The following is a 15,698-nucleotide window of genomic DNA, read 5'->3' on the forward strand; positions in this document are numbered from 1 at the left end:
GGGTGGTGACCCGCTGTCTGTGATGCAGCCCATAGTTTGGGGGAAGCTGGAGTTCATCTGGACAAAGAAGAACACCCATTCCAATAGTGCAGGAAGCTGTGTGAAGTCAAAGCCAAAGAATTTTGCTATGAAATAACAAACTGAGGAAAACGTGTTATAGAAATGGCAACTCTAGACAGTATAACATTGTATTTTGGAGATGTGTGATAACATAAAATATCTAATACTGGACAATATATTCAAAGATCTCTTACATCCAGTTTCATCTTCATGTTTGTTTTTGAGTTTGTTTTTTTAAGGAACTGAAATTGTTTAGTTCTCAGTGCTCTCTAATAGGAAAAAAAACCCTTTTGTCACTAGTATGGCAACACTGGCCTAATGCAGCATAATGCATCTTGTCTCAACTTCCTGTGAACCTTAATGACTATAAGCTGAAAGCACAAGTGATATAGAAGAACACATCTTTATAGCAGGAATGTCAAACTAATTTTAAATTGTGGGCCATATACAGCCCACTTTCAGTCAATGTAAAGAAGTATACCTATACAGTCTTGTCAGTTCTTATACATGATAAAGAAATGCTGCTGTAGCAACAAGGAAATCTGTTAGCATGATTCTTTGGGCTTAAACTGTAAAAAATAAATGTGTTTTTAAAAAGAAGTTCTGGTAGCTCATTGCTCAGACTTCCCTGTAATTATTAAAGTTTTTGTTAATTCACAAAAAAATGTGTGTGATTCAGAACAACCCCCCCCCCCCCCCCCCAATAAACATTTCTATAGTAGATGGAAAAATACTGCTGGCTTCCAGTGCGACCCCTCAGGCTCCTAGTAGATGCAGACATGTTATCAATTTGAAAATCAAAGGTGACTTTTTTACTGAGTTATCATATTCACAAGATTTTCAGAAATCTTTACCAGTGGCCTTGACCTTGAGCTCAAAATCACCCGGATTCAAATTTGCAGAAGATTTTTAGTAGATGCACCTATGGTATGAATGTGAAAATCCTAGGTGACTTCCTTCTTGAGTTATGGCATTCAGAAAGTTTTCAGAAAACCTGACCTCTGACCTTCACTGGGAGTCAAACTTGTCCCCAAGCTTTATTAGATGCGCCTATGGTATGAATTTCTACATCACCTTGTTCTCAAGTTATCGCATTCACAAATTTTGGCGTCCACTCCACCCACCTGGCTGACAACAATACCCTGTCAGGCTTGTTACAGCTGATAGGTAAGAATTGTTATTTAATTGTTTTTCTGTTACTTAATTACTTTGGTGTAGTATGAATGGTGATTATGAGGAAGGTCTTTATTAGTAGAAAAAGCTGTAAAAGTTGTGAAAATACAGTTAAAAGTCTAAAATGTATATCTATATATATTCTCTTTTTTCAAAGAGAATATCAGCAGAATTCCGGCTGATTTGTTGGCCCAATTCTGGCCCCTGGACCTTATGTTTGACGTCACTAATCTATTGCGTAAATCTGGGGGGGGGGTCTATATGGGGTCTTAGTATGTTTTACTTGTTATGTTTTGTTTTTTAACTTTACTGTTTAATTTAACAATTTCTCAAATTCAGTCAGAGGTCCTTATTCTAAAAATATGTCTACGTCCTAGAACGTTTTCCCATTATTTAAATATCCCCATAGTCATTAATAGATGTGACTAATTTGCGAAAGCTCTTTCTCTAACTTTATATAAAGGTTAATGTAATTATGTATCAAGGTGGTGTCCGAATACACACGCTATAAACTACAACTCCAATCCTGCTTTACGCAGTTTTGATGACGTTGCACGGGCATTTCCCGTAGTAACCTTTCCTGTCTGCTTGCTGGTGCGTTTGCGCCTCCTGTCTTGAAAGCGAGGTGAAGAATAGTTTACTTTCCAGAGTTCAAGGTTTGGTGTCGGTGTTCGCTTGGAGTAAAGGCGTTAAGCCCTCTTTCTCAGAGCCAACATGCTGAACATGTGGAAAGTTAGGGAGCTGGTTGACAAAGCGTGAGTATCTTCTAATCACAGTACGGCTATAACGAGTTATTTGTGCTTGTAGTTTACCTGTTTGAAAGAGACACGTACCCAAAACTTTGACGTCACGTCATTCTTTACAAGTTAGCTAGCCTGTATGCTACTAGCGAATTAGTTAACTGACTTTTACAAACACCATACTTATTGTTTTAAGTGTGGGTGTCTTGTTTTTCTTACAGTTCCTCTTGCCTTGTCGTTCAGCTAAACTGTAGCTAAGATGATATTGTGTGACTGCGCGTGTCATTTGTTCGTTTTCTCCGAAAGCGCATGCTAACCTGCTTGGCTAACAAGCTAATTATGTAGCCTGTTGACTGGGTGGGTAGCTAGCTGACTAGGCTAGCCAGCTAAGCTAGTTTGACAGCTCCCAGGCTGAATAATTAAACAATGGGTGTTTTTGGAGTTATGTGAAACAGACTTGTCGTCCAACCCCTGTTTAGCTGCTACTGCCTGGAAATACATTTTAATTAATTAATTTAAGGTAGAAGTGCTTTACGATCGCCTTGACACTTGTAGCTAAGTTACACACAACGTTGTGGTAGTTGAACCAGAGCCCTTGAGTTGTACTATAAGTTAACTTGTCCGTCGTTAAGTTACAATACAAAAATTGTCTAGATTGTTTGTGATTTTCCACCAGCGTCACGCTAGCATACACATAAATACATAAATTAACACATCGTGTTAGTTTTTCCGCCTTTATCTTTAGTTTAGATTCCGTTATCTTCGTGTGTGCCTTTATTTCAACATGTATTGAAAATGTTTAGTTTTAAGTTATTAGTTAAGTTGTTGTATATTAATAGTAATGATGGTGATAAAGTCAATAAAAAATGAGGGTTGTTTTTCGGGGTCAGGAAGAGCAGAATGTGTATTAAAATAAAAACACACCCTTAAAAACCCCCAACTAACTTTACACTTTTGGCTTACAATCATGTTGGTGGCAACTAGTTACCAGTAAACGTGTGTTAGAAGTTTGACCACAACTTACGACAGTTGTTATTTGAGTTGGCTTTACTGTTATTGAGGGTGCTTTATGTTTTTATTTATTTTTCTACTTAAAAGAGCCACTACAGAGTATTTATTAATGAGTGACCAGTCATCTGCTGGGTTTTGTAACTTGTTGGTGGATGTCAAGCTTTCTCTCTCTCTCTCTCTCCCTCCCTCCCTCTCCCTCTCTCTCTTTTGTTTGCTTCCGGTGCATTTTTGCATAGTTTGATGGGAGTGTTGGTAAAAGCTTTCATGGCAGTAATTTATTACCTAACTTTATCAAAGAGCAAGCCAACACCTTTGTTCAGCACATTTGTTCTCCTTTGGCTGCTGGTTTATTTTCAGCTGATGACTGTACTCTGAAGCTTTTGTAGGCTATTGCACGATTTTCTTAAAAATTTATTTTTTATTTTTTGTTCTTTCAAGGGCTTAGTGGCTTATTGTGCACAGTCAGACAATAGTGTGTTAAGTCTATCCAAGAATGCAATCCTGTGGATGCACTTGACTCCCCTCTGTGTGTGACCTCTTGCAGCATGTTTTACTTTTGTTGGAGCGAGTCAGACAAAGAAGGCAGCATTTACTTTACAAAATTTAACTCAGTAATTCCGCATTTGAAAGAACTTATGTCTCAATTGAGATAAAGGAGACGAGGCATAGATGTATAAAGATGCCGCAACTTGTAAAAACAGTGGTCATGACGTGCCAGAAACATTCATTCATCTACACACACCCAGAAGCATGTAAATTATTTACTAAACTTAATGTTATATAGATCACACTATCCTGCAGTATTGTGTTAATACTGTATATTGTTGCATATATTTATTTTCTGATGTATCTGCACCATTTTTATTTTAACTTTTAATTTAAAGCAATTTGAATTGACAGACTAAAAGAGAGATTATTTTTATGCCTGAATGAGTGTGCCTTCATTCTAATCTGGCTTTATTTGAACTACTGGGTGGTGTAAGAGCTCGTGTCTTGAGACCTTTGAAATTGGGAACTTGTTGACTTGTTTTCTTAAAGTGTCAATAAATGCTGAGTCATTAAGACTGATTGTTACATTCTTCCTCTGATTAATCAGAGGGTTGTATGTGCATTTTTTTTAAATATAATGAGTAAAATGCTGATTAGTTTTTGTTATTTTTTAACTTTTGTTATGAGTAAAATTAACACTAATATGAGAGCTAAAGTGCAGTTGCACTGAAGAGCAAGGGAAATGTTTCAGCAGTATAGCAGCGGAAATATGTGTGATTGTGTGTCACTGAGAGTATCACAGCTTCCGTTTTATCTAGCTGATATCTAGAACAGCAGCAACCTCTGTGTGAAGATAAGCAGTTGCATCAATGCCTTTTATTTTTTGTCTGTCATTCATGCATGGCAGGTTAGCATTTTTCCCTAACTAGCTAGAGAAATTCTGGATATATATAAAGTTATAACTGCACATGGAGTAACCAGAATCCTCTTGGATATAGAATGTTTGAATGTCTGTCTGGGACTTCTCAGCAAATGTTGACTGTGATCCATGGTTGGGCCCAGAGGCTGATTTTAATTAGCTGTGAAAGGATTCTGGCGTGGTAATTTTCAAATACTTTTCATGGCTTAAGCCACATTTTACAAAAGAGAGTATGTTGTCAGAGTTGTAACCATACCCTGCAACTTTTAGCAATGCAGTCTGCCTGAAAACCACAGAGAGGGTGTATCCTTGTTAACAATATGGCATCAAATCAGTGTTGCTCTTTCAGGCGCTCTGCTGTTTATTGCTGATGTGGCAGTAGTGAAGGAGGAGGTTGTAGAAATTTCAAATTGCTTATTTGCCTTGCCACATTTTATTGCTAAAGCTGCAGCAGGGCATGCTTACTTATTTTAAAGACAATGCCTGTATGATCATTGATCATAGTTCTGCGGTTCTGCAACAAACAAGTTTATGTAAGTTAATACACTAAATGTGAATAAGGTCTCAGGTTGTGGCTCAGTTTTACATTGCATATACAATTTGGGATAGTGGCTATACTGCTTCCCTTAATGCAAACACTGCAGGAATTGTCTAGATAACCAGTTTATCTAGTTATGACTGAATAGATGCCAAATGACATGTTGAATTAAATCCCCTTACACAAACGGCGATTAGTCAAATAAAGATGCAAAATCTCAATTAAAAAACACAAGGACACCATTGTCAAGCAATGCACAGCAGGTGATGTAAATAGAAATTACTGAAGCAGAAATGAACTTTATAAAGAAAGGTAAAGAAGAACTTATATTGTCCTTTGCTTTTTTTCAAGATCTTGGTGCAACCCTTATACACACTGAAGATAAGACGTGATATTTTTTTCTTTCCCTTACAGAATGCTGGCTATATTTTTAAATAGAAACAAGATTTGTAGATCCTGGATAAATATAAGGCAGAGTTTGATTAGCCTTTGTTAGTTCTGTACTGATTGTGATTGCGTTTTTTATTTCTTTAGTCTTTTATAATATATGAAGTCCTATATATTTGGAACACAGATTTTAGCCTGAAATGCTTAGAGAGATTAATTTTTTTTGATTTCTTCCCATTTGAGTATCTGATTCCTGTTGTACTAGTTTCTAACTAGAGCTCAAAATCAGTCAGCAAACTTGTTTTGTCGCCATTTTAGCCTGCATGTATGTGTTTACACTGAACGCATTGTGCATTTGCCTGTGTGGTCAGCTGTTTTAGGTTTTGACAAGCAGTTATAGAAAACACGTGATCCTTTTGTTCTTTTAGCCTTTAAAAGGGCACTTGTGGTTGGCTTAAGCACCTTTAAGTCTCTGATTTTATATGATTTTTGTACTGTCATTCATGTTGTTGGTCTTGCTGGGCTGAGGTGCAGGTGCATACTTTGAGCAGAAATGCCAAATACAATGTATTATAATTGAAGTTTGTTTTTGTTTGTTATTATAGAACCAATGTGGTGATGAACTACTCCGAGGTGGAGTCTAAGGTGAGAGAAGCCACCAATGATGACCCTTGGGGACCATCAGGACAGCTGATGAGTGAAATTTCTAGGTACGGTTTATTGTTTATTTCATTTATGTTTTACTGAAAAGTACCCACTGTAAATAAAAAGAAAACCTTACATCCCTTTTATCTGCATGTCCATGAACATTATTTTTAAAGATCAGGCTTCTATGACAAGTCCAGCTCTTACTGGATTTTAAGCCTCCTCGCTCATCAAAACAGGAGACAGGGCTTCTTGGAAAGTCAGCAGAACGTTTCTGAACAAACGACCTTAAACAATTATAGTTTAAAAGTTAAGCTGTAAATTACCTGCATCTGAATGTCTAAGAACTCCCGTGAACTACCTCTGATGTGTCTTACGTGACTTTCTTTAAGTGCAGAAAGCTTTGTCAAAAACTTAAGAGGCCCGAAGTTATGAGTGACACAGAAGTTTCTAATGACTCATTTAGGAGCTATTTTTAGCCTAAGCTAAGTTTTTACAAAAAATGGTTTTTGATGTTCAAGCGTCCCGTTTGACCTCTCCAAGTCTTTTCCTGCACAGAACTGCAAACAATGAGAATATTAAACCCCCAAGTATACATTGTTGATTATTTATCATATTCAAAGTGGACATCAGTGTTTGAGTTCATCTGGCTTTTACTGTTCATGCTTTCTTGTTATGCAACTATGCATACACAGATATGCTTAAATGCAGGTATGCTTCTTCTTTTCTTTTCTTTTTTCTTTTTTTTTTTTACATGAAAGTAAAAACTCTAAACTCCCCCCTTTGAATGTTTTTATAAACAGAGCCACCTTCATGTATGAACAGTTCCCAGAGGTGATGAACATGCTGTGGGCCCGCATGCTCCGGGACAACAAAAAGAACTGGAGGAGAGTCTACAAGGTCTGCCTCAGTGCTTTTGCAACATGACACAAAAGCATGTTCTTGCATTAATTGTGAAACAAGGCTTGAAGACCTAAGTGCTGAGAACATTTTTCATTATGTGGAACACTTTGGACCTGCTAAACTAAAATTAATAGATTTGATTTAACTTTTAAGTCCTTTCTCCTTACTTTTAGCAATAATCGGGTATCAGCAAGAACATTTCAAGATTGGGTTAAGCTTTTTTACAAATAACCTACTGATGGATTTCACTCAGCAAGAGATGTGAAGATAAACCACATTGTTTGAAACACTGTGATTGAGAGTAAACTAAAGTCTGACACAGTAATCACAACTTGAACAAACTGGATTAACTCCAAACTTGAAGTTAAAAATTTAATCTTAAGAATTTTTTATTTTTTTTTTAATTCCCCATTTCTTTTTTTCTTCCCCCCTCCCTTCAGTCTCTATTACTGCTAGCCCATCTCATCAGGAACGGGTCTGAAAGGGTTGTGACTAGTGCCAGAGAACATCTGTATGACTTGAGATCACTAGAAAGCTACCATTTTGTAGGTAAGGTATCATTCGTTTTTTTTTTTTGTTTGTTTGTTTTTGTTTTTTTTTAATTTAGATCTTATGTCAGAATGGCTAGCCATTTTGTTTGCTGAATGTTGTTGTAATCGGGTGAAAAGTTCTGTATCAACAACAGCTTTAATGTGAGCTGCAATGAATGGAAGGAGGCCCTAAGCAGTGCTTAGTCCACAAACTCTTAGCATACTACTGTAAAGCTGCTTTCAGTGTCCCAAACCGTGTGTGTATTTTAGGCTTTGTTTACAAGGAAGGACACAATAATTATTATTCTTTGTCTGTGTCTGGAATTTGTGTATTACTGTTTTTAAGTTAATCAGTTTTGTTATTCTTTCTCCTTAAATTGCTACCCTTAGATGAGAATGGGAAGGACCAAGGTGTGAATGTACGTCAGAAGGTGAAGGAGATGGTGGAGTTTGTTCAGGATGATGACAGGCTTAGAGAAGAACGGAAAAAGGCAAAGAAGAATAAAGACAAATACATTGGTGTATCCTCTGACAGCATGGGATACAGAAGCTACTGTAAGTCCACAGATGTGCACGTATTGTAGTGTGAAAATAGAGGTGTTGCGAAAAAGAGCAGCTGGAACTGATGTGATTACTTTTTGGTGCGGAAGTATAACCTGATATCCTACGATGTCCAACTCACGCTTGCTTCATTTTTTTTCCACTAATAGCGGGGGACAGGTATGACTCTGGTGATAGAAAGTGGGATGATGACTGGGAGAAAAAAGGGCCATTCCCCTTCAGTGATAAGTTGGGGGAAATCAGTGACAAAATTGGCACCACCATTGATGACACCATAAACAAGTTTAGAAAGAAGGACAGAGACGACTCACCAGATCGATTCAGGTAGGATACAGCCTCCGATCTGATGCAAGGAAACTAAACACAAAAGGAAAGTTTCTTGTTGCTATTTAGGACAAAGACATTTGAAGATGTGATCGCAGAGCTTTGTGTTTCTTGATAGGTAGAATGTGTACAGTGATTGTGTCTGGTCACCTTACCTTTCATGTTGTTTTTGTCCCTAGTGACAACGAGGAGGACAGGGGTCGATCGTCTCACAACGGCCAGCAAAGAAAAGAGTTCAAAGATGAAGAGGAGACTGTTACCACAAAAAGTCTACAGATTGTCCAAGCAACAGAGACGACAGCAACACGGAAGAGAGGAGGGATGCCATCCAAGAAAGTAGACCTTGGGGCCGCAGCCCATTACACAGGAGACAAGAGCCCAGATACCACCGCCAAACAGGTAGCAATAGCGCTCTTCAACAAATGAAATGAGAGAAGATTTTATTGATATGAGGCTGGTTATGTTTACTCTGGAGTCTTGAGTTTTTAGCTTTCTTATTTCATTTTTTGGTTGTTTGTTTTAATTCCAGCCGCAGCCAGCCGCAGCCCCTCAGCCAACCAATGCTGCCCTTGCTGATCTACTGATGGTGGACACAACACCTAGTCAGCCTGCTGCCACAGGTATAGTGTCACTAAGTTTGAGAAACCTTTTGTGAAGCATACTTATAAGTCGTCTTATGAGAAGATTGATGAGACTATTATCAGTAAAATTTCTTCCAGTAGACAAATTGGACAGGATCCTTAAAGAAACTGCTGGTCTCTGCCCAAAATGAAAAATCCCTTCCAGTCGCTGCAGTTGTGACATACCAGTAAATCCAGGACTAACCTTTTTAGTTCAGCGTTACAGTACCACAAAGAAGAAACTCCAGGGTAGCTGCACGAACACACTAGACTCTACTGAAAGTGTGGTGCCCAGCTGCTGATAGCAGCTTCCCGTTTTTTGGGGACAGCAGGAGGAGGGAGTTGATGTATAGGAACTAAGTGCACCAGATGTTTTTGGAGGAGTCCCTAGTGAATGGAGAGGGCAGAAGCACTGAACAGATGTTTGGTCCCCTCCACCTATTCACTGCTTCCCCCTCCCCTCCCTCCTACACTTCTGACACTAAGGGAATGCTAACTATGGTGGAATGACACCTGGAGCTCACTTGTTTTAAATTTATTTCTGTTTCTCAATGCAGACCTGATCGGTGGATTTGCTGACTTCTCCTCACCTGCTGCCTCTGCTGGACTGTCCTCGGGTTGGTTTTAAAAGTTTTTGGAGTGTGTGTGTGTGTGTGTGTGTGTGTGTGTGTGTGTGTGTGTGTGTGTGTGTGTGTGTTGTTGGTGTGTGTGTGTGTGTCTATGCTGTCCTGTTGCAACCGTACCACTAGAATATTCAGAGGGATTCTGGGAGGGAGCCCTGGCCATATGGAGCCTGCTACCTGCTCTGCATAATAAGAACAGACACAAATCAACTCCTGTTATGGATGACAAGGAGATGGGGACAGAGGAAGAAGTTGGTGGGGGTGGAGAAAGATGAGAGAGACTGAGAGAGGGAGAGAGACATCAGGCCAGGCCAGTTCAATAAAAATTTAAAAAGAGCCATCAGTGGTCACTGAGAATGTCCTCAAAAATATGTAACCTCTTAGTTAAGATTTAGTTTTCTATTGTTTACTGTCAGGCTCAGATTTGTGATTTTGCTGAATCATATATTTGCACGGCTCACAGTACAAATATCACTGTTTCGATGGAAAATAAAGACACTCATGCAGCTGTCTGTTTTTGGTTTTTGTTGTTTTTCTGCCTTTCTTGTTGCAGCAGCACAACCCTCTAACCCCAATGGAGACTTTGGAGACTGGAATGCTTTTCCTGGAGGTCAGATGCCAGCATCTGCTCAGACTGGCAACATGAGTGGAAATGACCTTTTTGCACCCATGAATGCAGGTCCTTCTGTTGCCACCCCAACTGCTGCCCCGGCCCCAGCTTCAGGCTCTGGTCTTGCCTCAGCAAACCTGTTTGACTTGATGGGGCCAACACAGTCTCTCACCTCCTCTCAGAGCCTCAGCTTTAGCATGAGCAACACACAGAGTGTGAGCACCACGGTCCTACCCCAGTCCAAGTCACAGGTATGCATGATTGCACTCATTCATACACACATCCTTGTTAAATTATTGATTGTTCTACATATCATTACAAGACTCCTATCGGGTGTAAATAGAATACAGGTGGAATCAAAATCTCTTGGGTCACAGACTTTCAGGCTTCATGGATACAGAGCTAGAGATATGGATTAGTGTGTGTGGTATATAAAGCATAGCATGAGATATGAGACATTGCTAGCTCCAATAGTAAGTTCGAGTGATTAGATCTGGATTTTCCTCAGCAATATTTTTAGATCTTGTCAATGCCGAAGCTGAATTAAGCATGTTTTTGTGAATTCAAAATGTTTACCTTTTATCATACCACATGCTTGTTTGCTCTTGGCCTTCAAATTCAAATGCTGTGCAAAATTTCTTTCACATGCTGTTTATAATAGATTAATGCCAGATGTGACAAGCTAGATAACTATTATCACTAAGGTTCAAATACTTCCATTTATCCTCTTACTCCCACTTTTAACATTGCACCTTGACCTCCTTGTGTGATGGAGACATACTTCATGTGATTGAAAGACAAAGGACAAGCGGGATGGTGGAGAGTTAATGTGCAGCCACTCCAGATGCTCATCTTCCCCTGAGACCTTTCCATAACCACCCACTCCTCATTTTACTGACACAGAATGAGAAAAATGAGATTTGAGTCACAAAAACATTAAAAAGTCCAAGAAAAGCTCACATATGTTGACTGTATCTTCATGTAAAAAGGGTGTTGACCTACTTTAAAGGGGGGGGGGGGTGTTCAGTGAGAAGACATTCACCTCTTCCATTTCCTCTATTTATTTTAAATGATATGTTTTTATTGAGTTAAGAAAGAGACTCGGGTAGATTTCCCTCTGTCGAGGTTAAGTGGGTCATGCTAAAGGTTTAGAGGCTTGAATAATGGAGTAAAAACTGCATCTCTTAATTTTTTTATGAATTTGGCACAAATGAGCTCCTTTTCTAACATTTTGCCTGCCTCTTTATCTGTGCCAGCCCCTCCAGACAATGGGGGGTCCTCTTCAACCACAGCCCATGCAATCTATGCAGTCTCTCCAGCCTGTTCAGCAGGGAGTGTCATCTCAAGGTGCAGGAGCCAAAGCATCCCTTCCATCAACTTGGTCAGATCACTCTGTTAACATCAGCCTGGACTTCCTAGGCCCTGGAATGCAGGCCCCAAAACCAGCCCAGCCCAGTCTCAACACTCTCCAACAAGGTGAGAGGATTAGTACTTCAGGTCTGACATGAATGGCAACAACCTCACAGTCCAGGTTCTGGCTTAAGTCTTTTTAAAATTTGAATTTGTCTTTTGTTATTTCCAGGCAACCAGGCACCCGGCAACATGCTCTCCCAGGGATTTTCCAATATGAGTCTGGGACCTACAGTTGTCCGACCTCCTGTTAATCCCATGATGCACCCTGGTGCTGGTATGGGGATGGGTATGGGAATGGGCATGGCCCCCAATCAGGGCATGATGGGAATGGGGATGAACATGGGGATGCATCAAGGTGGGATGAACATGGGGATGCCACAGGGAGGTATGACCATGGGGATGCCTGGTGGGATGGGGATGGGGATGAACCCTGCGATGGCCCAGCAGCCCAAACAAGATGCCTTTGCTGACTTTGGAAATTTTGGAAAGTGATGGAACTGGAGAGCAAAGATTATAAGAGGAGCAGTGGCAGTCTCCCTCTCCGTCCACTGGTGAAGGATTGTTAAGAGCTGCAAACAAAGAGTACTTGAATGTCAATAATGTCAACTATCATAATACCAACACCCTGCAATCTCTTTTTTATAGTAATATGATTTGGATCTAAGTGAATGAGTGTGTGCGTGCACGTGCGTGTGTTTGAACCAATGATCTGTCAGGTCTGGGTTCATGGTCAGGCACTCTGATGATGGTGTGCCTTGTAGGTTAGTTGTATATCAGTGAGCAGAAAGAAGAAAGTGCCACTGAGAGAATGTCAGGGGGATTTGCTTTATAACCTCAATCAAATGAAATCACCAGAATTGCAAAAAATATGACTAGCTGCATTTGTTTTCCTTTTTTCTCTTTGCAATATAATGTCGATAACTTGATGAATCATGAATTTCGATAGCTTCATCTGCCATTTTAACTTCCTAACAAACATTGAAGAATGTCAGGTTACCTCTTTCTTTTTTTCTTTTTTTTGTCATCGTTCTTCCTCCAACGTGTAAATAGAAATCTGAAGCCCTAACAATAAGTTATGAAGCTCATATATGAGAGGCAGTGACAATGTGAAGAATTGCATCATGCAGACCAAATCTAATCATAAGAACTATAACAAAGCACATTGACACCTTCTCTTTGTACATAAGTATCCAGACTTCAAATGTGCCTGCAGCTGGAGTAATTAATTATTTGCAGTGAACGCTATCAATTGAATTTGAGGAGTTGCTCCTGCAAAACCATGAAGTTGCCTTTCTTATTGGTATATAGCTATATATTTTTCTTCTGATAATTATAATCAGTTAACATCCAAATGAGATAATCAGTAGGTAGAAAAGCCTTATACAGGGGTACAGAGTGCCTGAAAGACCTTTGCCTTTTCTCTTCAGTCAACCTCTTTGAAGGCGACAGTGTGACTGTGCAGTGTTGAAAATAGCTGCGAGGATGGGGTTTTTGTACTTTGTACAAATATGCCTGTGCCTCAAGCCAAGTGTACTGTCTGTACAGATGGCGGATGCAGTTGTTTCACTAGTTCTGTTTGTTCATCTGATTCAACTTTTTTTTTCTTGTTTGTTTGTTTTGTTTTCAATCTATTAAGGCCAGTGAGAACTTCAGAGCTACAAAACACCAAGATAAATTCATTCAAACCTCAAGTGTTGATTCAGACTGTTAAGATTGTAAAATGCAGCTGTCTGTTAGATGTTCATCAGTGCATTTTGGTACACGACACCTTCCATGTTGATTAATGTTGCACATTAAAGCAGGAGCAGGAGTCCTGAAAAGATTTTCTGTCATAGCCACCATCAGTCCGAGTCTGTGTGTTTAGTGACTTATCAGGTACAGACGATTGTGTGAGAGGAAGCACTTTAACCTGCCATGTTTCAGATCAGCGTGTTGGTTGGATTGCATTTGTGTCATCGGGTAGCACATCATGAACAGTCCCATCCAGCTGTATGCCAGCTTCGTTATGCTATAGATGTACACAACATTGCACTTCAGGGGTTCAAGTGCCTGCCGGTGGTTGCCTCCTGATCCTTGTGATGAGTGATAGATAATCAAAATTGAATCTTGACTGCCTGACATTTTTGGTGTGTCGACGCTGAGATGAATAATTTACTGACCAGAGGAGAAGGCAGTGGATTCTGCAGCCTCAGGAGGATTTAAGTTGTGTTTTTCTACTCTCAACCCTCCTCTCAAGGGCTCATAAGGCTGAGCACACTAACACATAGTAGCCTTGCATCGGTGTCTGAAGCATTAAAATGACCAAAATCTGTTTGCTGTTTTTGTTTTGTTTTTTTTCCTATTATATACAAATATATATCCGTAGAGGTTTGTTTTACGCATTTTCTTTTCTACTTTAAATCCTCTTGGTCCTCTCAAAAATGGGATTGTTGAAACACTAGTATATGCAAATGTAAGATCATGGAAATCCTTCTAGAAAATGAAATTTTGCATTATTCCCATTTTGATTTGATTTACACATCAAGATTCTTTATCTACAACATTAAACAGTTGATTGAAATTTGCTAATGGTGTGTGTTATTTGGTGTGTTGTGTCATTAGCCTCATTCAAAACTGCTTCAAGCAGCAAAAGTGAAGCATCCGCACTTGGCTTGGAAATTACATTTACTTGATGGGAGTTTAATTTGTGTCAGTAACGAGACGGTGTTCAAAAGGCCGTCTGTAAATCAAAGAGAAAAGTTACACGCTGCCAGATGCATTATAGCTCAGGTAGATCCCCCAACATTTTATCTTTTTTGCCTGATGTCCTACTGCCAGCCAGTCACAAGGACTCTTGTACCAGTTCAAATCTTTATTATGGATCTCTTGTAACACTGATATAATGTTAAAAAGGTCTTTCAAAGTTTTTCTCTGGACACTTGTCTGCTTTTCCACTCATTTTCAGTCCAGTACCCGACCATTTTCAGAGGAATGTTATTTTTGCCTCCTGTGGTCAACAAGCAACTTCAGAAATAAAATCAGTTTAAAATTAAATTTTTAAACACAGTTTGAGAATTTTTTTATTTTTGCACCAACAAGGTGATTTTCACATATCTATAGGTGAAAGCCTGACATATCGCAGCATAGTGTGTCCTTAAAAACTTTAAAATGAGAAAACTGGCCAAGTGGAGGACAAAAGGAGAAGTGGAACAAAACTATAGATTAACAGTATCTGAAAGTCATGTCCTTAAAAACTAAAGTCTGAACTCTTATGCAAGCAGTCCTCTGAAGCGTAAAAGTGGTCATACCAAATATTTACCTTAACCCTTGTTATAATTGTGCAAACTCTGATTTGCCTTGCATATTGTAACCCTGTATGTTTGCACGTTTGAATAAACCTAGTTCCAGGTTTCTTAGCAATATATAAAGAAATGAGGTGACTCGAGACTTTTGCACAGGACTGTATTTCAATTGTTAATCCAAACTTAACAGTTATAACTCTAGCTCTAATTTTAGCCAGTGAGTTTATTACTTTTTGATCATTCAGCCTGTCCATTATTGCTGATTAAGTAACTTTTCTTGTGAAACCAGTTGCGGTCCACGTAGGTCTTTAATTAACTGTACTTCTGTATTTTCTGATAAGTTGAGCTAATTCCAATTTACCCGCCGGGTCCTGCAAAGGTAGCCCAGGCTGAAAAAACGCTGATTATAAAACACAAGAGACTAAATCAAGAAAGCAACGAGCCAGCTGCAGCTCCTGAGCTCAACACATGCTTTGAACCTTTTGCACTTTGAGACTATCGGGACTTAAGGAATGCTACAAAATCCTTTTGGTATTACAGTTAGGGAAGCGCTGGATTCGTTTGTCAAATTTAGTCTCTCCCAGTGCAAGTGATGGCCTCATTACTCTGGTATAACACACGCAAGAGACAGATGTTGCAGTTGTTGCCACAATTAGACCACACAATCAGTACCGTGCCCTGCTCTCACTGCATCAGGGATTGTTGGAACACACTTTTGTGACAAACACAGCTTGCATTAAACAATTGACCCCATTTTTTCCCTCTCTGGAGAGGCCTTTTAAATGGGCTACACTAATAATATTCTGATACATTATATGAAAAGTAACGTTATATACAGTAAATGAATAAAAGCTCATCTTACTCATAGAAC

At 39.3% G+C, this 15,698-nt stretch overlaps 1 protein-coding gene across 2 annotated transcripts; it reads left to right on the forward strand.

The window, feature by feature from the left end:
* The first annotated feature begins 1,830 nt into the window (after positions 1-1,830).
* On the forward strand, positions 1,831-14,307 carry clint1a (clathrin interactor 1a). 2 transcript variants are annotated; one of them, XM_063490540.1, is made up of 12 exons: positions 1,831-1,988; positions 5,923-6,027; positions 6,766-6,862; positions 7,306-7,414; positions 7,786-7,950; positions 8,106-8,280; positions 8,460-8,679; positions 8,810-8,900; positions 9,458-9,517; positions 10,077-10,384; positions 11,390-11,609; positions 11,716-14,307. In XM_063490540.1, exons 1-12 carry the CDS (start codon positions 1,948-1,950, stop codon positions 12,036-12,038), a joined length of 1,914 nt encoding a protein of 637 aa, XP_063346610.1. In that variant the 5' UTR covers positions 1,831-1,947; the 3' UTR covers positions 12,039-14,307. The 2 variants fall into 2 exon arrangements, with proteins under 2 accessions (XP_063346610.1, XP_063346618.1); XM_063490548.1 differs by having other exon boundaries at positions 10,080-10,384.
* Positions 14,308-15,698: the final 1,391 nt, after the last annotated feature.

Source organism: Pelmatolapia mariae, linkage group LG2, assembly GCF_036321145.2.
Source record: "Pelmatolapia mariae isolate MD_Pm_ZW linkage group LG2, Pm_UMD_F_2, whole genome shotgun sequence".
Taxonomy (NCBI): Eukaryota; Metazoa; Chordata; class Actinopteri; order Cichliformes; family Cichlidae; genus Pelmatolapia; species Pelmatolapia mariae.

Coding starts and splice junctions, on each gene's coding strand:
- clint1a (XM_063490540.1), top strand. CDS start 1,948: ATGCTGAACATGTGGAAAGTTAGGGAGCTGGTTGACAAAGC. Junction 1,989..5,922: donor AGGGAGCTGGTTGACAAAGC/GTGAGTATCTTC, acceptor TTGTTATTATAG/AACCAATGTGGTGATGAACT. Junction 8,680..8,809: donor CAGATACCACCGCCAAACAG/GTAGCAATAGCG, acceptor TTTTAATTCCAG/CCGCAGCCAGCCGCAGCCCC.